This window comes from Uranotaenia lowii, chromosome 3, assembly GCF_029784155.1.
Source record: "Uranotaenia lowii strain MFRU-FL chromosome 3, ASM2978415v1, whole genome shotgun sequence".
Classification (NCBI taxonomy): Eukaryota; Metazoa; Arthropoda; class Insecta; order Diptera; family Culicidae; genus Uranotaenia; species Uranotaenia lowii.
The window spans coordinates 223,260,900-223,287,041 of NC_073693.1; the positions used below are offsets into that span (position 1 = coordinate 223,260,900).

At 38.0% G+C, this 26,142-nt stretch overlaps 1 protein-coding gene across 1 annotated transcript in view; it reads right to left on the reverse strand.

The window, feature by feature from the left end:
- LOC129753545 (uncharacterized) overlaps window positions 1–25,238 on the reverse strand; it is a 58,140-nt gene extending 32,902 nt beyond the window's left edge. Inside the window, exons 1-5 of the mRNA XM_055749375.1 lie at window positions 25,071–25,238; window positions 24,584–24,984; window positions 15,932–16,276; window positions 15,541–15,781; window positions 11,766–12,062 (exon numbers count right to left, since the gene is read on the reverse strand). Coding sequence (XP_055605350.1) covers window positions 11,766–12,062; window positions 15,541–15,781; window positions 15,932–16,276; window positions 24,584–24,984; window positions 25,071–25,085 — 1,299 coding nt within the window. The 5' untranslated portion in view covers window positions 25,086–25,238. The remainder of the gene's footprint in view (window positions 1–11,765; window positions 12,063–15,540; window positions 15,782–15,931; window positions 16,277–24,583; window positions 24,985–25,070) is intronic.
- Between the last annotated feature and the right edge of the window lie 904 nt (window positions 25,239–26,142).

Here is a 26,142-nt window from a genome sequence, read left to right on the forward strand (position 1 = left end):
ATCCTAGACCAGTTGGGGACTACCGAGCAAGGTCGTGTATTTGGCAAGACTAGAGATGCTTGAGAGTAGTGGAAAACGGGTGGAAGCTAAAACAGTATACACATTGCAGCGAGCACCCTGACGGCATGCACTTGACAGCTGGAATATGCAGCTCTATGTAGCTAGTTGAAAGAAAGTTGTGATGCGCACTTCGTCTCATCTTGTGAAATCCAAACCCGCCCGGTTCAGTGCCAAGATTGAGTTATATCCATTAGCTCATTGTTGCAGTAGTGCCATTGAGAGCTCAGAGTTCTTCATTGCAAAACAGTTTTCCAGCTGGTAGACGAAGACAGACACTGAGAAAAAGAGACAGACCGCGGAAAGTTGCCTATGTAGAATGCAAATGATGTCGATCGAAAAGCTTCGCAACATTCTCGCCCTACAGGCGTGGGAAGATTAATGGCAATTTGGGTGTTGCGCTTTCCTTCGGAAAAGGAACCGGAGAAAAGCACGAGACGAGGTTTCCATTGAATCGTAATTGATTTAGGTACCGCACACAGTGATAGAGCAATTCCGATTGAATGATTACGGCGGCGAATGGATCGACTTGTACACGTTACCACACACCGGCAATATAATAGGAATCACATTATTTTCATTAAACGGTGTCGTTAATGTGTTTACTTTATAAACATGTGTGTTTAGCGAAAGTGGATTCGAACTTGAGCTGAAATGTGCTAGACAGTCGGGCGCGCTTTCAAGTGGATGCTTTTGACAGATATTGAGACGCTTGACCCGTAGACGACGACGTCATGGTGAAATTGGGGGAAGCTGCAAAATATTTTTAAATGGATTACGGTTTTCACTCATCACTACTGGGCTCATTAATTTTCATGAACTTCGACTAAATTTTAGCTCCAGTTTGCGCTAGAAATTTTAGTGAAAAAGGCCATTTTTCCTTCAAATTTTTCGTAGCAAACCATTTTTAATCAAAGTGATGGTTTTTAAATTCATGATATTTGGTATGAAAAAGCATTTGTTCTTGACAAAACCAGAAAAAAAAATTAAATTATATCTTGAACGGAAATAGTGATTAACGCATCAAGTTGCAAAAAGGGGATTGTTTCAGCATGAGTCTTAAATTTATCCAACGAGGCTTGCCGAGTTGAATAATGACGTCGAGTGCTAAAAAATCGAATTTTGCAACGAGTTGCATATACAATTCCTTGAAAATTTAGCCACAGCTGCTCCTGCAGCTGCTTCCACGTCGATTGGATAGTCATATTCATGACTTGAAGATTCGAATACCCAGCAAACATAAAATCGCATTATAAATGATAATTCAAATAATTTAAAACGTTACTGTGAATCGTAATTCCAACTAAACCGTGGATCATCCAAAATCTGGACGCACTGTTTATTATACCATAGCGCTCCTAGATGTCGGATCTGAAATGTTTGGACAGTTCTTTGTTCGGAAATGTCAGTGTTAAAAATTTCATAACGATTCGTTTTGTTCCAATATAGTTACACGTAATGGAAGCCACGAGGCGAAAATAAATTTCGGACACCCACCTCAAGAACCCGACGTGGTCTGGTTCAAAAATCGTGAAATCTGATTTTGGGCGGCTTCCTGACAAAAATTTTACAAAGCCACTGGTCGGGGTGATGTCCCCGCCAAGTTCAAATTCTTTTTTGCCGATAAGTTGGGAAAAAAGTGTTTGATCTGGCAAGGTATTTGCAGCTGCGGACTAAAAACCCCGGTTTTTGTGTAAAGCAAGTCCATGGACTCCGAAATGTACAAGAAGGAGTGCCTTAAAAACGTTTTTTTTCGTATATTAGATCTCACAAAAGACCAGTAAAGTTTTCGCCAGATTTGGCATGCTGCCACTACAGCAAAGAGGTACATACTACAGTGGTATTGAGCCAACGTGTGGATTTTGTCGAAAAGAACATCAGCCCACCCCACCCCAGACAACCATTTGGTGGGTATATCAAATTTGCAACACAAATATACGTGTAAATATACGTGTAAACATATCGTATATAATGCAGCAAAACCAGTATAAACGTATCATTTTGGAGGCCATATAGGTACATTAGCATACATATTCTGGATTCGGATTGTTTTGTCGTAATAAAATCATGCAATGTATTGAAATACGATAAAGAATATGCATGGGACGCATATTATAGGTGCATGTATACGAATTGTCGTAATAAAAACATGCAATGCATTTAAATACGATAAAGGATACGCATGGGCCGCACATTGTAGGTGCAGATATACGAAAGTGAGTTCAAATAACATTCATACGATATAATCTGTAAAATAATATACGACTTCTGGTTGTCTGGGACTGCCCTCAATTCCGCCCTATCGAAAAATTTTGGTCAATTGTCAAGCAGAAGATGAAGAAAAATAGTAGGACGACCCGGGATGCAACAGAGATGAAGAGATTGTGGAACAAAATGGCCGCTGAGGGCAGTGAATAGGGTGTCCAAACTATGATGAGTGGTTCTAGACGAAAAGCTCGAAATTTCATCAAAACAACACCGAAATAATTTTTTTCTTATTTTTCCTTTGAAGTGCAATAAAAACCCTACATTTTGATTACCGAGATAGACCCTTTTTAATGCGTCCAGATTTTGCGTGATCCATGCTTTAATGCAAGTAAAAGGTCAGAACAATCGCTAGACGAAGTCGGATTAAATGGTTTACATCGATAAAAATTGGTTCGGTTCAAAAACGGTTTACAAATAAATCGGTTTCCAAGAATTGTCCAATGACAGAAGCAGCAAATATTGTCGCTGGCAACGGTTCGCATGCGTTGAGAGAAAAAACTTGTGCTCTCTTGCATTCTTTCAGTATGTATGAATAAAGTGTCGAATATCGTCCAATTCGTATATTCTTCTTGCTTTAGCCAGAGTTTGAAAATATGTATGTATATTTCCTCCACTTTGGTAGGTAAATGCTATTTTTTCGAGTTTCATACGATCATTCTATAATGTGTATGAAACGTATAACCAAGTTGTTGAGAAATATATATACAAAATTGTTTGCTGGGTAAGAAATGATGAAAGTTATACTTTATAGATTACGGATTAGAAATATTTGCTCTTTGGCAAGGTCTTCAATACAGACCCCGTTCGTTTTAGGCAACAAACCCGAAAATTTTACGTTGCCAAAATTAAATGGATTTTATTTGTTACTTTTTTATTTTAACTGTATCAAAAATAAATAAATGTAAAACATAATATAAGCATAAGCTTTTTAATTTGACTCAATTATATTAGTTTCAATATAGTTAGGCCAAATTAAAAAAATCATGTTAATATTATGTTTTACTTTCATTTTGATTAAATTGAAAAAAAAGTAACAAAAAAAAGTTTTTTTAGTATGTTGCCAAAAACGAACGGGGTCTTTATATGCAATTTTTTGTCAAGTTGCGCTTCTGGACAATGAAATATGTCTTTTTGAGAATTTTTTTTAATTGGCAAAAAATTGTGTATGCATCTTGATGCACAATTATGCCACTAGCAAAACTTAATTGTTTCAGCACTCGTGGTTATTGTCCTACTTGGCTAGCCTCGTTGGGTACATTTATGATTCGTGCTGAAAAATTCCACATGTTGTAACCAAGCATGGAAAAAATCGGATCGAAGTACATTCAATCTGCAATCCGTGGTGAACTCATTCAATTCTAACTGCCAATCGAAGCAATCGGGAAAGGAAAAAGTTAACACACCACAATGAACACCAACGATTGCAATCCCGAATGAATGAACTTTAAATAAGTTCGGGTGAACGAAACGAAGCCCGAAACATTCGCCGCGTTCAATTGGATCGTTTTTATTTTCACCACGACGTTCGCAAATTATTGTCGAAACACAATCGCCAAACGATTGTAAGATTGCATTCGCGAATGTTTCCGTAACCGGTAAAGGATTGCGCCATCAGATGCATGTTTTTCGGCTAATTTTGTGCGTGTTTTAGCCCCCGCGCTCGCTGATGGTTTATTTTCTCATGATGTTATTTTAATTTATGTTCGAATAGGAACCTTTAACATATAATTAGTAGAAGTGTGCACATTGCGTAGAAAACTAATTTACAATGGGGGGTTTGAAAATAGGAGGCAAGGACGTCGGCCTGGTGTCGATCAAAGCCGTCGATATTGTTTCAGTCGAATAAACGTCGTCTTAGCTGCTGATTTTCCGGTGCGGAATTCGCTTTTATGTCCCAATGGGATACGAACGCGAAACATACGCACGTATTAGGCTTAGCATTTTTATAGTTATTTCAATTAACAATAAAAATTTATAAAATTTCGAGCCAATACTTCACAATTTTTTATTTCCTTCCGAAAACCAATTCGAACAAAACAAAACGCCTTCAAGTAGGCAAGCACTTAATCGCCCAGATGTAGGCAGATATTTGAGTGCTATGTCGGCTTACAATATTTACGTGTGGTATTTTATAACTTTTATGTGACGCATATAAAAGTAATAATTTTGTTTTCTGTATTCTTGCAAGCTCAACATAATTAAATGATTATTTGGCAATTTTGGTTAAAAAAATGGCCCAGAAGCCAAAAGCTAAATCCCTAGGCTTCGTAAACAAGAGTGGACATTTTCAAACCCCCCTTTGTCAGTTTAGTTATCTACGCAATGTGCAAAAGTGCTGAATGTTCTTATTTGAACATAAATTATAAAATCATGAGAAAACAAACCGTCAGCGAGCGCGGGGGCTAAAACACGCACAAAATTAGCCGAAAAACAAGCACCTGATGGTGCAATCCTTTACCGGTTACAGAAACATTCGCGAATGCAATCGTGCAATCGTTTGGCGATTGTGTTTCAACAATCATTTGCGAATCAATTCACCCAACGAACGTCGTGGTGAAAATAAAAAAACGATCCAGTTAACTGCGGCGAACGTTTCGGCCATCGGTTCGTTCACCCGAACGTATTTAAAAGTTCATTCATTCAGATTGCCAATCCGACCAATCAGCGGTCGTCTGTTAACGCTCGCATCGCCGATGCTATCATCGTGAACGGAGCGGTGATTGAGAATCATTAGCGTTCATACTGGTGAACGAATTTTTCCATCCTTGGTTGTAACTTTGTTTTAATTAAAGACGTTGTCAATTCGACAATTTGTTTCTCATATATAACTATTTCATCTTTTTATAAAAATATATGGAACCATCACTTTATAAAGGGAGGCAACTAAAATTTTGGAATTTTTTCGAGACCCCAATACTCAAACATAAACGAGCTCAGAGAAAAATGAGAGTGTGGATGTGTTAGCTTTGCTTATCCTCTTTACGCCAGTATTTTTCGTTTTGTTTATGTTTGCCAGTTTTGCTCAAATTCCCGTTGAAACAAAAAGCGTTTTGCGAGCGCGTTGTAGAGTGCTACGAACTGCACAAAAATCGCGCAAAAGGTATACACTACAACATTTTAAAAGTGAAAATGTGGCGGCTTCGACTGTTTACCATATCTTAAAATCCCCAACAACTACTGGCAAGTAAGGTAATGGCAGACCAGCGAAAATTATGGTCGCAAAAGGACTTCGTTCTTTTTCTCATGCCTTCAACAACAAGGATTCACTGAGCCAACGGGATGCCGCTGAAAAGTTTATTTATTCACACCAGTACATTGACAAGACATTAAAAAAAGTTGGAATTAAGTACTGAAAGAGGACAAGAGCCTGCAGAATACACTGAGAATCAGATTTTGACTCTTCAATTCCAATGTCACTGGATGTTAAAAAAGTATTCCGTAACATGTCTTGTTTTGGACGACCAAAGTTACTTCCCTCATTCGAAGACGCACATCCCCGGAATCGATCGATACTATTCCAAGGTTAGTTCTACTATATCTCCGAACATTAAATACAATTCAAACACAAGTTTGGAAAGTGATGCTGTACATCGCCGTTTCCATGAAAGGTATTTCCAAGCCATGGTTCAAGCAGTCTGGTTTGGCTATCAATCAAAATGCGTACCAGAATAATTTTTTGAAGAAAATTTTGATGCCGTTTCTACACAAACATCATGCAGATAGACAATACGTGTTTTGGCGGGATAAAGCGTCATCGCATTACGCCAAAAAAAAAAAAAACACAATTCTTCCTGAATACCATTCGATCTCATTTGTACCCAAGAACCACAACCCGACAAATCTGGCTCAGTGTCGCCCAATCGAAGAGTTTTTCGGAGCTTTGAGCTCATTGATGTACAAAAATAATTGGAGGGCCAAGAACTGCAACCCATTGATTGGTAGAATCAAGAGATCGCTAAGTTGACATGAAGGCCGCGTTGTACGGCCGTACCTATTCTGACATAAAACGGAAGATTCGCCGAACAGCTGGCTAAGGACCGTTTTCAAATGTTCATTAATTTTTCTTCAACAATGGACAATGTATCATGGGTCCGGCAATTGAACTGCTACATTACTTCAACAGTAATTATTTTGTTGCACACAAAACAGTATTGAACGACCCCTCGTCGGTTTGTTTACCTTAAGTCTTAGCTATCATTGGATGAAAGTGTTACTTTTGTAATCAGGTGTTATCCGGAAAAATGGATCTCGAACAGAAACGTAGCGCTGTGGTTGCCCTGTTGGTTGCGGCTCCTGGAACGCGATTTGAAAGATTTAAATGACCTGCTCCACCGACAGTATGCCATTATGACAGTATGATCCGTCATCGTTTTGGACACATTTCAACAACAGGAATCGTAACGCCACTATTCCGGTCGATGTGAGTTTTAACGGTGTCACTGCATCTAACCTGACTGAATCAGCAAACATGTTTGCTGACTTTTTCCACAGCGTCTACTGTTCGGTGAGTATTGGCACTGATAGAAACTACCTCGCAACGTTGGATTCTCATGATATAAACTTGCCCATTCCACGCTTCTGTGAACAAGATGTGTATGAGAAGTTGTCAACAGTAGACGCAACGAAATGTTCTGGTCCTGATAGCATACCTCCCGTGATTTTAAAACATTGCGCTGCATCTTTAGCTGCCTCGATTTGTTGCATCCTAAACCGCTCTCTAGCTGAAAGAACTATTCCTAGTGCTTGGAAAATTGCTGGCATAACTCCGATACATGAATCGGGTAATTCTCACTGTGTAGAAAATTATCGCCCCATCTCAATTTTAAACCCAATCTTGAAAAATCTTTGAAGTCCTGATGCACGAACGATTGTATGCTGCTGTAAAACCGTTAATCTCGGAATCCCGACATGGATTCGCGAAGAAACGGTCGACTGTTTCCTTAGTAATAGCTTAGAGAAAGGATGCCAAGTGGATTCAATCTATATCGACTTTGCGAAAGCTTTCGACCGTGTCCCGCACAGAATTCTCATTGCAAAGATGGATCGACTAGGTTCCCCAGCTTGGTCCCTCGAATGGATCGCATCATACCTCACTCATCGTCACGCTTTCACAAAAATTAAACACGCTCGATCAAGAACATTCGCAACGCTATCTGGTCTTCCGCAAGGAAGTCATCTTGGACCTCTTCTGTTCGTAATTTTTGTGAATGACTTGTGTCAACCGCTTCAGTCCGACACACTGCTCTATGCCGACGACCTGAAACTGTTCAGAAAAATTATCAGTGCTGTTGACTGTCTTACGCTACAAACTGATACCGGACGATTAGAAAACTGGTGCCTCTTCAATGGAATGACGGCAAACGTTAAAAAGTTTAAGATAGTCAACTTTACTCGTGCACGCAACGTTGTGAATTTCGACTATCAACTCTCTGGATCAGTTTTGGAGAATGTGAAATCTATACTCGACCTTGGTGTGAAAATCGATAGTAGATTAACATTCGCTGAGCATATCGCGCTTACGTCCGCGAAGGAAATTGCTGCTCAGGGATTTTTGCGTCGTAACACCAAGGACTTCGACGACGTTTATGCGCTCAAAGTAGTTTACTGCTCCTCTGTTCGTAGCATGATGGAATACGCCGCCCAGGTGTGGGCTCCCTCACAGAGCACACTATGCTACCGCCTTGAACGTGTCCAGCGAAGCTTCGTAAGGTACGCTCTACGGCGCCTTCCTTGGAACGAACTACTTCGACTTCCGCCTTACGACCAAGGTTGCCGAAATCACAGAAAAATCTGTAATTTCACAGAATTTTGAGCAAATTTTCATCACAGAATCTGTGTCACAGAACACAAAATTTTGAAATTTTCACAGATTTCACAGAATTTTTGGATTTTGAATATTTCAAAAAGTTCTGAGAAATCTGTGAATATTTCAAAATTCTGTGTTCTGTGACACAGATTCTGTGATGAAAATTTGCTCCGGAATTATAATTTTTATTGGACAGTAACAAATTTAGATTTTTTACTTTGAATAAGAAAAGAATGATGAGATTGGTAATGGTAATTGATTTTGCCTAACTTAAATGTGTAAAAGACCCAATTTATCATGAATTTTCTATGAAATTCAAGGAAATAGCTTCACAGAAATCCATCATAGAATTTTTGGGAAAAATCACAAAATGTCAGAATTATTTTTCTCAAAACCACAGAATTTATTTCGGCAACCTTGCATACGACCAAAGGTGAGCCCTGATAAATATAGCTTCACTAGAAAAACGTCAAACTGAACTACAACAAGTTTTTATATTTTATGTCTTTACAAATCGTATCGACTCCCCTTACATACTAGAACGTGTCAACATTTGCATATCCTCCAGGACACTGCGACAACGTCAATTCCTTTGGATACCTTTCCACCGTACTGCATATGGCCGAAACCATCCCATCGATAAATGTTGTGAACTTTTTAATTCAGTGTACCAGTGTTTTTAATTTTGATATGTGTAAGCGTAGATTTAAATTAGGGTTAAGCAGTTTTTTTCCTTAGTTTTAAGTCAAAGTCTATACGGTTGTATACCGTACAGATTAAAGATACCTGGAGACCGGAAGTGCCAAAAAACGGTATGGTGGGAGACACCGACCTACTGTGGTGACACCTGCCATGGCGAAGTTCGTCAAGAAGCGCGTTAAGAGAAATCCTCGTCGTAGTGCCACTAAATTGGCAGAGGATATCAACATATCGGATCAAAGTCTCCGTCGGATCCTAAAAGTTAAACCTACAAGATCCACAAGTTTCAAGACCTTACGATGAAGCAGAAACAAGAACGGGTAAAAAGAGCGAAGGCGCTGCTGAAGAGGGCCGCGGAAGGAAGGTTGAAGAATATCGTGTTTACCGACTAGAAACTCTTCACCGTACAGCAGTTCGTTAATAAGCAGAACGACAGAGTTTGGTTGCCAGACAGATCACGAAGCCATGCCGACTTGCTGACGGCCACCTGGCGACAGAAACCAGCATCAGAGATGTTAAAATCGCGAGTCTACATACTCGCACTTTGCCCTTCTTTACAGAACGATTTTATTTCGTTAAACTCAAACTGCAATGATGCTATCTATAGTTCAACTCGGAAAGCATCAGGAAGTAAACTTCGGGTAAACTCGGCAGGAGTAAACTGCAATCGGGGGAAACATCAGCGAAGCGAACGTACAGTTCTGCGAATTCAAAATCAGCGTTACCACATATACAGATTTTTCTGTAATCATACAGATTTTTTCGAAATTTTCAATTCAATAATCTGTATATACAGATTACAGATAATTGGAAAATTATACAGATTTTATACAGATTTTCAGAAAATTAAGTTTTTTAACGTTTTTTTGATTATAATTCGAGAAAATCGAAGACATTTTAATTTCTCACAGCCACAAATTTGAAAAATCTTCCAGATCAGGGATCGGGACTATAAAAATACAGAGTAGATAACGACAAACTAGGGTTTGAAAACAGATTGAATCATATGTTTGAGAATCATTTACTAAAATTGTTAAATTTCAATGCTATGTTGAATGTTATTGAGAGGCCCTGAACATTTTTGTAGCAGTATACTGTAAATATACATAACTATGTAAAAAAATTGGCGTATTACAGAGACTTTTGACATAATTTTGAAATCCCAACTGATTGTTAAACCAAAGGACACATTTCGCAGTTATCCTTACAATGTCAAACCAAAAAGCAATTTTCGTGTAGCAAAATGACAGAATTATAAATGATTTAACAGTCCATAGTCCGCAAAAATCATAAGCGCAATCCAATTCAGTGCACTATGCGTTATACATACGTCGTCGTATCAGCATTAGTATCCAGAAACGATATTTCAGATACAGATTTCAATACAGATTTTCGAGATTTGATACAGATAAAAAAGATTTTTTGCCTCGAAAATACAGATTTAAATGTGGCATCGCTGTTCAAAATTCGAACACATCAATCGGACAACGCATGGGGGCGTGGCTAAAAGTGGTAGATACAAGGGAACGGGAAACGAGCGAGAGAAGGATGTGAGGAATGTTAACTCGGTCCGTCGGGCAACGATCGCTCGTGTGCATTCGTGTACGGTAAGCTTCGTTCTGTTGTTTCGTTAGTGTAATTTTATTCCTGCGAGGCATGGAAAACATCAATGCAGAACTGTTTTCTTTGTTTTGTGTGCAATCACGTAATGATTGGAACGAAGATAAAATCAATCTGCACACAACAAGTTAAACTCGGAAGAAATCAGCCGAATGATTCTTTCCGAAGCGAGTTTACACACCGCTGACCAGCATCGGTGACCAGCACCGGGCCGGAAACACCCGTGATGGCCGGACTCCGCTGGTTTTTGTCCCTGAGGGAGTGAAGATCAACCAAAATACATATCGGGAACTAGTTCTAAAGAATGTCGTCGAATCGTGGGCACGTCGACATTTTGGTTCTCGGGATTGAGTTTTCCAACAGGACTCGGCGCCTGCTCACAAAGCGAAGAAAACCCAACTTTGGATTGCGCAACATTTTCCAGGGTTCATTTCGAACTCCGAGTGGCCGGCGAGTTCGCCAGACCTGAACCCTATGGACTTCGCTGTTTGGAGTATGTTGGAGGCCGAAGTCTGCTCTAAGAAACATAAAGGTGTGGAGGTCCTGAAGCGACATATCGTGGCAGCCTGGGATAAAATACCACAAAAACACCTGCGGGCCTCATACGATGCGTTGCGGCGAGTGGTTAAACTCAAGGGGGAACAAGTCGAACTTTACCAGTGAATTGTGAAAAAGTAATTTGTTTTCAAGAGAAATTGAATGAATTTGAAATAAAAAGTTGTTGTTTTGTTTATTTCAATGTAGAACTTCAATTGCCGGACCCTGTAATTACGTCGAGTGCTAAAAAAATCTAGTTTTTTGTTCGAAAAATGTTTAAAATCTACAATGTAGAGGAGTTGGCGGAATTTGTTTTGAGCTGCGGCACCTGTTAACCTAATCAAACCTTTCGGTTATCATACTTCGGATGACTTCTTCTTTTACAACATATACTAAATAATTAAAACTATTCACGTCTAACGGAGGTTGCCATTTTCTAGATTTGCTTGATGCTAAATTTTCTCGAAGTTTCCTATTTTTTACAGCTTTCACATGTTATCTAAAGTTTGGATTATTACAAATGACTTGTGAAGGTCGAATAGTATCGTTATTGGAGAAACTATTGAGTCGTGCTATTGGTTAATGCTTTACAGAGGTGTGGTTAAAATATTGTTTTTCAAACCTGGATCTGCCGATTGAGGTGCTCTTTAACTTCGACAGAAAGAACCCGGAAAACCAGAAAAAGAGACCATATGGTGACCCACCATAAGACGAACCCTCTAGCTAACTAAGTAGGCGCCCTGAGGAGGAAGCTTGCCCCATTTCCCATATACGTTACCTTCGAGCTGGCCTCCTTCGCTTCCCGTTCTTCCTTCGCTTTGAGCATCCGGAGCCGCTGCATCAGCGGCAAACCGGCCCCGATCACTTCCGGTTCCGGTTCTTCCTGTATCGATTCCTGTGGTGATATGGCAGAGGTTACGTGAGTATGCGGCGGTGAGATTATTTGTGCGGTGGTTGTTGTTGAACTTGTATAACTATTATTATTATTATTGTTACTGCTATTATTAACATTATTATTATTATTGGTGACTTGGCTGATGGTGTTGTTGGCTTTCGCAGCTCGCTCTTCGCGATCCTGGAGAATGTTTTTTTTTTGTATATATTTTTTGTTGTAGTAGTTGTTGGTGACGATTGCATATTTAAGTTGATGGTTTATTCGAAGCGTTTACAGGTTTTTGTTTAGGTGGTTCAGCAACGGTGGTTTCGGTAGTTTATATATACAGGTTTAGAGGGATATCGACATTGATCGAATCAACGGTGATTTATTGCAGTGGTATTTTTTGATTGGTGGGGTACACGTGCATGTTACAAAAATACATAGAAATAAAGAAAAAGAGAAAAGAAAAAAACACGTTCTAATATCTAGTTTTCTATTCAGATATATACAGTTGGAATTACACATCGATCTAATCTGTTCAAATGTATGATGGCTGTATGAAAAGGTGCTTCCGCGTGTATTGCTTCTTGATTGCGTTTGCAGCAGACGAAGCTGAGGAATAAATTTGAGCAGCAAAACGAGTGGATTGATAAAATATTTGAGAGCACTCATTTTAAGTAACGCACTAATGTTTTCAAGATTCTCCTCATTGAATTTTAAACTTATATTCTTGATTTTTATTTCTAATTTCTCCTTCCTCATTTCTGATTTATCATTTCTCATTCCTCATTTTTCATTATTCATTTCTCATTTCTCAATCCTTATTTCTCATTCCTAATTTCTTATTCCTTATTTCTCATTTCTCATTCCATATTTCTCATTTCTCATTTCTCATTTCTCATTTTTCATTTCTCATTCCTCATTTCTCATTTCTCATTTCTCATTTCTCATTTCTCATTTCACATTTCGCATTTCTCATTTCTCATTTCTCATTTCTCATTTCTCATTTCTCATTTCTCATTTCTCACTTCTCATTTCTCATTTTTCATTTCTCATTTCTCATTTCTCATTTCTCATTTCTCATTTCTCATTTCTCATTTCTCATTTCTCATTTCTCATTTCTCATTTCTCATTTCCCATTTCTCGTTTCTCATTTCTCATTTCTCATTTCTCATTTCTTATTTCTTATTTCTCATTTCTCATTTCTCATTTCTCATTTCTCATTTCTCATTTCTTATTTCTCATTTCTCATTTCTCATTTCTCATTTCTCATTTCTCATTTCTCATTTCTCATTTCTCATTTCTCATTTCTCATTTCTCATTTCTCATTTCTCATTTCTCATTTCTCATTTCTCATTTCTAATTTCTAATTTCTAATTTCTAATTTCTAATTTCTCATTTCTCATTTCTCATTTCTCATTTCTCATTTCTCATTTCTCATTTCTCATTTCTCATTTCTCATTTCTCATTTCTCATTTCTCATTTCTCATTTCTCATTTCTCATTTCTCATTTCTCATTTCTCATTTCTCATTTCTCATTTCTCATTTCTCATTTCTCATTTCTCATTTCTCATTTCTCATTTCTCATTTCTCATTTCTCATTTCTCATTTCTCATTTCTCATTTCTCATTTCTCATTTCTCATTTCTCATTTCTCATTTCACATTTCTCATTTCTCATTTCTCATTTCTCATTTCTCATTTCTCATTTCTCATTTCTCATTTCTCATTTCTCATTTCTCATTTCTCATTTCTCATTTCTCATTTCTTATTTCTTATTTCTGATTTCTCATTTCTCATTTCTGATTTCTCATTTCTCATTTCTGATTTCTCATTTCTCATTTCTCATTTCTCATTTCTAATTTCTCATTTCTCATTTCTCATTTCTCATTTCTCATTTCTCATTTCTCATTTCTCATTTCTCATTTCTCATTTCTCATTTCTCATTTCTCATTTCTCATTTCTCATTTCTCATTTCTCATTTCTCATTTCTCATTTCTCATTTCTCATTTCTCATTTCTCATTTCTCATTTCTCATTTCTCATTTCTCATTTCTCATTTCTCATTTCTCATTTCCCATTTCTCATTTCTCATTTCTCATTTCTCATTTCTCATTGCTTAACTTATTTTTTGTTTCTCCTTTTTTGATTCTCTTTCCAGAAATCCGATTTGTGATATCAATTTCAAAACAATTTTCAATTTGAATTTAATGTTTTTATTTTTTTTGACTACGGTTGGTGTTTTTTTTTCCTCTCGATTTTGTTTTATTTATTCCTTTTTCTTTCTTATTTCTTGAAAATTTCTTTATTTTTCCTTTGAACTTTTCTGTTCCATCAATTTTTCTTGCTTTTTACTATTTTCGGTCCTTCTTTTTCTTTTTTTGTTTTTTTTTTGCTTTATCGGAGTTTTTTCATCTTATTGTCTGTTAATGTCAGTTTTAGCTATTTTTCCATCTTTTCTTTTATTTATGTTTTGTGTTTCATCTTTCTGCTTGTAAATTTCATGCCTTTTTTATTCTTTTTTTTCATTTTTTTCTTATTCGTAGCTTTAAGTGTATCTTTTTATTTCCTTTACCTTTTTCTCTCGTTTTATTTGCTTTTTTCATATTCGTATTTGATTTTCCCTTACTTTTTTCACAAACTTAGTGTTGCATATTGTTTATTTCTCATGACTTCTTTTTAACATTTTTCCGTTTTTTTTTTTGTTATTCTCTATTTACCATTCATTTTCTATTCTTCTTTCCATTATTTTTACTTTTTTATCTTCTAGATTAATATTTTCCATATATCAGTTTTGACTATGTAGAAGCGATTCTTAAATCTTCACTTCGATTCTTAATTTTAGATTATCAATGTTTGATTCTAGAGATTCTGTATTATAAATGTTCGTGTGTTTTGATTCCTGATTTCAGTTTCTCGAATTTCGATGGTTGTCCATGATATATGAACTTGTTTCGCGTGTTTTGATTGTTGATTTTTTATATCCCACTCCTCGATTATCGATGTTTGATTTTTGATTCTATATTATCAATTCACGATTTTTGACACTTGGATATCGTTTTTGATAAGCGATTTTCGAGTCTTGTTTCTCAATTCTTTATCGATTGGTTCATAAATTTCCAATTTCTGTAATTTTAGATATTTTCGGCATTTTCAACTTAAGTTTTTTTTAAACGCCCTAGTTCAGTTGCTCACATCTCACCTATACTTACGCCGTTCGTCTATCTGCAAAAGCAAACAATTGCAAATGTGGATGTGGTCTTAGCTATCACTAGGGTTGGTCCTATGTAAGCTTTCAAAATGTTCTAATTATATTTTGGGAATTTTGGCAAAAGCAAGTACTCTACTGCTGTTTGGTGTAACTTACTGAAAACTCGGACTGATTTAGCTTTTCTAGGTGGAACATACAATATGTAGTAGCTATACTTTAGCTTGAACGGGTATTTACCGGGACCGCTAGAAAACGACTGTTAACCTAGAGTTCCAAAATCAAATTCAATTCCATGGTCTTGCTAACACTGAGTCAAATGTGGCAATGTTCGAATGCTACTGTGTGTTCTGTGTGCTCGTGTGTGTGTATTTGTGTACCGGAGTCTGTGTAGTGTGTACCTGAGTGGTATGATCGCAATGTGCAATTTTAAAAGATTGTTCAAATGTTTAAAAATCTCAGATCACTGACTTGTTTCTCCTTGAGAAGGCGAAGTCGCTGCAACAGCGGAAGACCGGCACCGATCGGACTCGGTAGCTTGTCGGTGTCCTTGCTCTCGTCTTCGGTGTGAATGTCGTCCGATTTGACGCGGGGCATCCTGCGCAGCGTCGTTTTGGGCGTCTTACTACCACTTCCAGCACTGCCACCGCTAATGTTGCCCTGTAGTGGTTGCATCTCGATCGATTCGTTACTACGTCTAGTTGTTCCCGTTCTGCAATAGACACTTTGTTACATCACATGGCTGACGGAATCACGGCTGGGTGTTTGCTGCATGAACTTCTCATACAGCATCTAGATACTCAAACGTGATTCCTGTCAGCCTTTTACAGATTGCTCGATCAAGTCCCACCCCAATACTCACCTGGATTTTCGTAAAGCGTTCTTCAATCCCTTAACATCACTCCTAAGCTTATCTACGATACGTTTTGAGGCACTATTATCACTACTATCACCTTGGTTATTGTTGTTATTGTTGCTGCTGTTGGCTATTATATTTGAGCTATGATCACTGCCGACCGCGGCTTCCTTGGCGGCGTGTTTGCTGGCGTGCTTCTTGTTCACGCAGCGCACCTCCATCAGTCTTTTGCGTCCCAGCGTTTGGAGAATTTCTTGTGCTTCCGGGTAGTCCTTCATCGCGGTCAGAACGTCCTCCCGGGACAGTGAGAACAGTTCCGAGTAGCCCACGGAGCGGACGTCAGCTGTTCGCCTGGGAAAAGTGAGTGAACGAGAATACGTTTGAGTTAACTTATGTGTTAACCCATAGAAGAGGTTGCGAAAATCCAATGCCTATATAGCAAATCTCTGTGCAGGAAATGCACTTAAAAGAGTACTGTGCCAAAGATGATATGATTGAAAAATCACCAGTGGCATAAACACTCAAATTCCCCGGAAAATGGTGCTTTACTACTATATTCAAGCGAAACATGAAAAACATGCTCTTTCTGGCTCAAGTAGTACACTGATTAAGATGTCGGATTGGCAAGGCGATATAAAAATGGTGTTGTGATTTCGATTTTCAATTCCCAACGACACTTTATTTTTTTTTCTTGTTTCTGGGATGAATTATCCAATAGGATGAAAATCCTACAAAATGATTTTCTTGTTTCGCTTGAATGTAGTGGTCATGCATCTTTTAGCTTGAGAGCTCGAGTCTTTTTGCCTATTGTGCTTTTCCAATCATATCATATTTGGCACAGTACACTTTTAAGTGCATTTCCTGCACAAAGATTTGCCAAATAGGCATGGAATTTTTGCAACCTCATATATGGGTGTGGATTCTTCTAAGATTTGTCTCGATTGTATGTTAAAAAGTATGCCTGAGTCACGCAAAACGCCTAGGGTAACGGACTTATTTTGGACCGGGTACATATTTTGGACCACCTAGCAACTGTTTTTCAATATTTCACTCATAAATCAAGTTAATCATGAAATTTTTTAACGAATATAATTAAAGCTCCTTCCTATTATTCTAATCATATCTAACATTCAACTCAAATAAGCTGATAAGGAATAGAAAATTGATAAATTTTCACAGTTAGGCTAAAGAGACTACATACAAAGAGGCGCAGTCTGATCCCTTTTGAAATAATAAGCTTGCAACCCTGCTGTAGGACTGCCTTTAAGACTGCTTGGTTTTGCTTGATTGGAATGACACTGACAGAAAATCAAAAATTCCAATCGTGACATTTCGTTTTTTTGTTTACTATGGGCTCGTAAGTTAGGCCAAATCAAGCCTATTTGAAGAGGACCTGCCAGTATTGAAGTAAACTTATAAAAGGTTTTCAGCATAGGGGTGATGAATTCAACAACTACAGACATGTTCACAGCTATAATAAAACACCTTAAAACTAGTTGAAAAATCAAAAATACTTGTTTTTATATAATTCTCTAGCAACCAAAAGCCCCACATCTACTTGAGCGCGTACCTACAAAGTTTGAATTTTGCTGAACAAAGGTTTCAAATGGAATTGGGACCGATTTTTTTTTCGGATGCGAGCTTGAAAGTTACAAAATGTTCCTCAAATAGCCTTTTAGTGACTTGTGGATAACCTCCCTTCAGTATAAAAGTTACAAATTGGGTCTCAAATCGCCTTCTATGGACTTGAAAATCCTCAAATAGCCTTTTCATCCATATTAACTGTTAAACACAGCAAACACTGGCGAGTGTTTGAGAGCCAAACGAACTGAAATAATGCATCTGGGCAGTATAATTGGAAAGTCCATTGTTCCAATTATACTGTACAATGAACTTGTGATTCCAGAGCTCGACGAAAACCTTCTTTTGGGCAGAAAGTGCACCGAGAACGGGAAAAGGGATACTTTTCTCTGAAAGCAAGTCAAGTTTGAGTTTTCAGGGAAGGTTTTTGCCCAGAGAAAACTTCTGAAAGACTTATACTGCTTGGATTTGTTTTGGAGCCCTAAAATCAGGCGCAAAGCCTTGTTTGGCAGTCAAACAATTCCATATGTGACTTGGACATCTTAGCGTTGGAGCGTTGCAGCGAATGATCCGTAACAATATGGTGGAAGGTATCAGTCATATTCCAGCCAAGATGGAGAAACAAGCTGCCTGCGAAAGCTGTATGGCAGGTAGACAAGCAGCCAACAGTTTTCACAACGTCGAGCTGCCTAGATCGGGTAGGTCAAGCGGTACGAGGCTATGACAACTGTACTTTTCGGTCAGAAGTTGTGCAAGCTGCGATGTGACAACGGGCGTGAATACGTTAGTAACGAATTTCGAAGACTTTGTTCTGAGAAAGGAATTCAAATGACATTCACAGTCCCATTTACTCAGCAGCAGAATGGCGTCAGCGGGCGAGCCAATCGTACACTGATGGAGAAGGCCAGAGCGATGGTCCATGGTAGCGGATTGTGGAAGACGATGTGGAGCAAAGCTGTTTTATGTGCTGCATACCTCACTAACTGATCACCGAGGTCTAGTGGTCAACAAGACTCCTTTCGAGATGTGGAGGCTAAAGCTGAGCAACCTGCGCATTTTCGCTTCTCCAGCGTACGCACAGATTTCCAAGGAAAAGAGGCAGAACCTTGATCAGAAATCGAAACATCTGATAAGGACATCGAGAAGCCTGTCGAAGACCCACCAGAGGCCGTCACATTTGAGCCGATGTGTATGAGGCAGAACAACAGCCAACATCCAAGCAGCCAGTCAATGTGCGAGCACCCGAAAACACTTTTGAGCGGTTAGCCGATGTACCAACTACAGAAAACACATCTGAGCGGTTAGCTGATGTGCCTGCTGATCCCGATCACACTGTAGTTAACAGTATGATTGGAAGCGGTTAGCTTGCCCCCGGGCCAGAGAAAACCCATCCTGTCTAAGTGGGTGTTCGCCGTGAAAGACGATGATCGCTACAAGGCTCGATTGGTCACGAAAGGATGTTCCCAAAGGCCAGGATTGGATTACTGGGCGTTCGAACCGTCTTGGCGTTGGCAAACGAATCCGACATGTTTTTTCATCAGATGGACGTCAAAACCTTATTCCTGAATGGAAATTTAGAAGAGGTTATCTTCATGCAGTTACCAAACGATGACGTCGGTAAATAGATGGTCGCTCGAATGAGTTTAAGCCTCGACGGCTTGAAGCAAGTGGGTCGTGCTAGGAACCAGCTTTTCGACGACGAGATAAGAAAGCTTGATTTCTATCCGATAAAGAGTGACTGCTGTGTTTACCGATCCTGCAAGCGAGGACTCACCCTCATCCTGTACGTGAATGCCATCCTGATTGCTGGAAAAGGCGTTTCAGAGGTTATCTGGACCAAGACAGAGCTTGGAAGGCTATTCCAGATAAAGGATCTCCTGGAAGTCAAGATGATCATCAAGCGAGACTTCCTGAAAAGCGTAGTCGAGATTTCGCAATCAGGATACGTCGAGAAAGTTCTGCAACGATTCGGTATGGCCGATTGTAAACCTGTAAGCACACCGCTTGACACAAACGTTCGCTGGACGAAGCTGAACGATGGTGAGGTTATCACCGAACAACCGTTCGAAAAATAGATCGGTTGTCTACAATATCTGGCGATATCTTCGAGACCAGATATCTGTTCTGCGGTTAGTGCACTGAGCAAATACCAGGCCAGCCCGACGAATAGGCATTGGCATGGGCTGCATTGGAAGATTCTGCGATATCTTCAAAGTACGACCGACACGGCGTTGGTATTCTGCAGAAAAGCGAAATCGGAACTATTCATCGGATATGCTGATGCAGATTTTGCCAACGACTCCGATGACCGAAGATCTGTATCAGGCTACGCTTACATGATCATCGGGAATCTAGTCTCGTGGTCAACGAAACGTCAGCAGACGGTCAGTCTTTCGTCGTCCGAAGCAGGGATAGGAGCCCTTTGTCATGCAGTCAAGGAAGGTTTGTGGTTAACAAACTTCCTGGTTGAATTGAGTGTGGGTAGCACTCCATTCACGTTAATGGAGACAGCATCCCTTGCAGTAACTGAAAGAGGCGCGGACCCATCAACGGATAAAGCGTCTGGGCGTGAAGTATGCATTCATCAGGGAGATGGTAAGAAGCGGTCAGCTTACTTTAAGACACATCTCTAATGAAGATCAGCCAGCTGATGCGTTCATGAAGGCGTTACCAAAGGCGAGGCACACGAAGCTATTCAGCGTTCTCAATTTACGAATTGAGGGATGTCCAACTCGCTATTGGTGCTTGCTGAGAATAATAGGATGGTGATGATGATGACCGTACAAATGTTGACATCATCACACTGTGAAGCTAAATTACTCAAACTAGGTTCTTGGTTACTAAGCAGTGTTGCCAGATATCCTGAGTGGTTAGCTCAGAATATCACACGAAAGGGAAAACATTAATAGTGACGATATCACTTCAGTGAAGGAGTGATAAATAGCTAACGCTAATGTGATAGCCTGTACTTTAAGGACTAAATAGACTGACGAAAACGAATAAACTATATCTCTATTCCACCACTGAAACTTGCGTTTCCGACAACTATAATCGGCATAAATTCAAAGCCAATTATCATTTAATCTTACTTTTTGTGCAGAATGTTTCAAAACATTTCCATCTTACAATCTATACTACAGACCCCGGTCGATTTTGGCAACACGCCCGTACATTTTGTGTTGCCAAAATCGAATGTTGCCAAAATCGAATGTTGCCAAAATCGAACGGTTTTCTTACTCAACTTTTTTTTCAGTTATTTTTACAAAATAACTATTATTATTACCAAAAACGTAAATTTTAGTAAATTTCCGATCATTTGTAATCATTTTTTATTTTTTTATTATGTTTTTTATGCATTTTGTACTCTTCTTGTTTTGTTTAAAATGTTTGTTTTCAGTTGTCATATTTGCTGTATTTGTCATTCTTCATCATTTTTTAGTCGTTTTTTGTCATTTTCAGTCTTTTGTTTGAATTTGTTTTTTAACTTTTTGAATTTTTCATGTTTTTGTTATTTTTGAGTACTTAATATTTTTAAAAAAAAAACTTTTGTTTTTATTGTTGCACTTTATCAACATTTAAGAACATAAAAACGTATTTATGATGTTTTTCTAAATTAAATTGGTTCTGTTATAACTAAAACTAAAAGGTAATGTTGTTTCTAAAAACCATTCGATCTTGGCACATGTGCCAAAATCGGATGTTGCCAAAATCGAATGTTGCCAAAATCGAATGTTGCCAAAAACGAACGGGGTCTTTAATTGCAGTTGTTTGACTAGCAGTTCACAAAAACTACAGCTTAGAGGAACAAAAACACTAGAAATCTGGAAATTGACCTATTTAAAATAAATTACTATTTTGGTAGCTTCATAAAGTATTAATGACATTAAGACCTGAGAGTAACAACCATTCTGGCTCGATTTTTGGATTAAAATGTGATCCCAAATTTGGTTGAAGTGATGAAATATAAACCCTGTCTTAAGGCGGGGTTGGCAAAAAACAACAACAAATTGACTAATATGTACCTTGTTTAAATTTTTGTATAAGTTAAAATATTTCCGTTATTTGTGAACATTTTTTAACAAAAATAATGAAAAACTGCCATTATGATTGATGTTGATTTTACGAGATGTCGAATGTATGTTTGTTATGTGTATTTATTTCCGGCAAATCAGTCCAGTTATCTTTTACAAACGAAATTTATTTTTAAACCGACGTTTCGATGTTTCGATGTCGTATGACATCATCCTCAGGGATTCTACAATTATTTACGTGTAATTATAAAATTTTTGTGTGATGTGCTTTATTTCGAACTATACTTACAAAAATTGTCGTTTCTATTGCTTTTGGAAAAAGCGTACTGTTTAAATCTGTTCGTCAATAGCTAATAGCTCGTTTACTAGTAATCGGACATTCAAAATTTTGACAGCATTTTGTTGCCTGTAAAAAGTTCTATGCGACCTATTTTTTTTTTCAAAATATAAAATTTACGCGTTTTTGAGATATTTACGATGCAAGAGAAAGAGGAAAAAAATATTTTGCACAGTTTCATTCAAAATCCATCATTATCAAATTGATAGCTGACAAAACCGTTGATTATTCGCAGAATTACTGTGTGTGAGTGGTGGAAAAGTATGCAAATACTGTCAAAAATGTCCACAAAGTTCAAATCAACCATTATTGGAGTGAAGCATATGATCGGCAACTTCGGCTAAGGGTCATCAGGGAAGTCAAGTCTCATACCAGCATTTTTAATTTTCAATAAGCGAAAACTTAGGGTAGATCGCTGAAATTTCCGAAAAAAAATGTTTTTCCGATAAGCTGGAAGTGTTGCCTCTTTATAAGTCTATCAAACCTAACCTCAAACAACAAGTTTTTGCTAGATCCACAGCTCGTAAGCTGTATATCCAGTTGCGAGGCTATGGGACAGATGATTTCTGATGAACGACAAAACTTATGAAATACCCTATTTTAAACAAATTCCAGCGTTTGAATCCTATACCACGTCTGCTCGTGGCAAGGTTCCGAGTATATTAAAGTATGTATTTGCTGGTTGTTTAGTATAAAATATGATGATTTGCTAAAATTCTGCTCCGGTGGAAAAAAACAACAATTTTCAAAACGAAAACTATGGTTTTCACTGTTTTCAAAAGCCTAAAAAGAGTAATCTTTTATGTACCCTTCGCAACCTACGATCTATACTAACCTTTCATACTTTAAGTTCAATCTCCTCATGGTTTAAGTTCGTTATTGCCAGATTTTGCCAGCAGAAATTCCATTAGAAACGCTCAAAAAGTGACTCAAAATAATCAAATTTGTGAATTTCGAAACAGCTGTATCCACTAAATTGGCCTCAGTTTCTTTTAAAAGAGAAGTATTGGTCCGAAAAGTATCAGAAATTGAAGGAGAAGGATGTAGCCACTTGAAATAAAGATTAAACGAAGTATAAGTTTGAAAAACTGATCATTATCATGACTGAAAAAAGTGTGCGCTGGCCAAAGGGAAGTACAAAGAATAACGTAGAATTTATTATTACAAAAAACAATAAATATTTTTTTCAATTTTTTTCATGAATTATCATAAAAAACCTTCATTTCCTTCATAGAAAGTATTTAGATCAAACGAAAGGTTTTTGAGATACACGCATTCGTAACTGTCCCATTTCTAAAAGAACCAAGCTTTAGAAACAACAATTTTTGTTAGTAGAGTTAGAAATAAGAGAACATCACACACAAATTTTATAATTACACGTAAATAATTGTAGAATCCCTGAAGATGATGTTATGCGACCTCGAAACGTCGGTTTAAAGATAAATTTCGTTTGTTAAAAGATAATTGGACTGATTTGCCGGAAATAAATACACATAACAAACATACAGTCGATATCAACTTATGCAAAACTTTAGCTATAAGACAATACTTATATGAATCAAAATTTAAAAAAGGTTGAAATGATAAAAAAGCATCATCCGAAGAAGTACTGAAAATGTAGTTCTTCAGCCCCAGTAGATATGAAATTTTTGAGAAAAAAATTGATTTAAATTTTTCTCAAACGTTAAGGATTTTTGAAAAACTTAAGTTGTTTGAAATCATAAAAGTTAACTTCAATGATTTTTTCAGCGAATTGTTTTTTGGATTTTACAGGGTTATAACGATTTAAAGTACTATAATCTTTGCAAGTACGCTACAGTACTAAAGCCAAATCAAATACACTTGGGGTTTGAAAGAAAAGATAAATCTATTATTATCGGGTAGCTGATGATGAAGGACTTGCTTAACTTATCACTGAGTCGCCAGAAAGTGAGTTGTGTTGCGCTTTAAAATTTAATCCTGATGTTAAGCCAACTGGCCACAGAAAATTGACCAGTATTTGACACTGCACGACAAGTTCAGTTGAGATTGCAGTGTGCTTTCTGAATTTCCAAAACATTTGAAACGAACTTTATGAATGAAGGAGTTTTCTATTGGTAGGTTCCTTCTTCTCATCATAAATTTTAGTTTTATAGCGTAGTTGTACAATCAGATAACAGATGGTTGTATGTTCTAAATACTCAAAAAACAAGAGTAGAAAGAGGCTGAGAAAAAATTTAAGATGGTTAACGAAAGAATTAAAGAGAACAAATCCTTCTACGTGAGTCAAAATAAAAAAGTTTTTTTTAAATTACACACATAAACCAATTTCCGTCAAAACTTTAGCAAAAATTAAAAAAATCTTAATTTAGTTTTAGGGTAGTCCGAAAAAAGGTCCAAAATACTGAAACATTGTGGTCCAAAATACTGATCAGAGTAGGAATCGAGTAAACAAGTTTTTAGGCTTAAACCTTGTTACATTGCAAATACGACGATTAATTCGATAGAAAAAGCCTTGATCTTCGTAATAAATGGATAGAGCAGTTAAAAATTGTAACATATACTATTTTATTTCAAGAAACGGCATCGTCACTTCCCAAAGCAGTCCCAAATAGGTCCGTTACCCTAGTGGTTCAATTCTTGTTTCGCTAGCTAGTTCTGCAGGTCGTTTCGAGTTTCGAATCATTGGAAAACATGAAATCATCATATGGTTGAAATTGGCTAACTTACTTGTTCAGTCCGTCCAGGTTCAGGATCCCGATTTCCCCGAAAAAATCGCCCGCCTTCATGGTGGTCAGGACCTTGCCGGTTTCACTCAGGACCTCCAGGATGCCGTCGGCGATGATGAACATTTCCCGAGCCACTTCACCCTTTCGGCAGATCGAGTCCCCGGGCGTGAAAATGTAGGCTTTCATTTTTAGCACCAAGTCGTGTAGGAATTCCGGCTGGCACTCCTGGAAAATGGTCACCTTTTTGAGCACGCTGAGATTGACGTGGAGCGCCAGTTCGGTTTTGAGCTTGTCCGGTAGCAATCCGAGTGCGGTGTTGATGTCCCCTCCGCCCTGTATCCGACCCCGGGACCAGCTGTAATCGTACCACCGCAGAACGCGTCGCTGCATTCCACCGGGAACCTACACGGGGATTAGCAAGGAAGGAGTTGAAAGTTAGCGTTCTCGGTTGTTCCCATAAATCATCCCCCCTTTCCCAATCAACCAACCTTGTGATGCCGCATGTACGTTTTGGCCCCGTCCAGCAACCTTTCGAATTCCAACCGATTGGCGTTCCGGTTCGTTATCACATTGCCCACCTGCCCAACGATTGTCGCAAAGATGAACACCCCTATCAGGTAACTGACAATGGTAAACACGTACCTGTGAATGACCAAAACGACACCAGGAGGAGACAAGGACGAGAGAGAAAAAATCAGTCAATCTAAATCTTTACTATTTCCGCGCCGCAACCATTCACCCACCCAAACTTCCACCAAATGGAACACCAAATCAAAGTTTTCGAATATAAATTGCTCCCTACGACGTTCGGTCTACAACGAATCGTTGCATCAGTTTTTAGAAACTTGTTACAAACTGTGATAGGTTTGCGCGAAAAAAACAAATCGCTGCTCACGTTACCAAAGTCGTTAGGTAAACAAAGATGGTGGGGAGCCATTCTTTTTTTCATTAGTGATATACGACTGTGACCCTGTCAGCAATCAGAATTTTTACGAGATCGTTTCGAAAATGCTGACGGTGCTGACGGTTCCCAAAAAACATTGGGATTTGTTGGGACATTGGATGCATGAGACCGTGGAAAAGCCTATCCTGTCTGTTCGATCCATATTTATTGCTTTTAAAGGATCTAATCCAGTAGGTCCAGAAGGACAGAAGCTAGGTGTTATTGTGATTTTATGCTTGCAATCAGGGTTTTAATGAAACAAAATTGATGGTCCATACTGTTTATTTGACTCATTGTTCCAACGAAAAAAAAACATGAACTTTTATGGAATAAATATTCTTGACTTAGAAAATTTTAGTCTCTTTGTCTCGGTTGTTAAAAATGCTTTGACCTTTTTTAATTTGTAAAGATTCACTATTTATTTAAATCTTTGACATTCGATCTGACATAAAATAAGTTCCCAAGTTTTGAATCGAAATACATTCGTAAGGTTTGAACTAAAACAAAACATATTCGAGCTCAGGGCCCGAGAAACTCAAATCAGAAATGACCCAAATTATCCATGACGGATTTCACCATTGGCCAAAAAAAAAAGATCTGTAGGTATAAAATTTCAG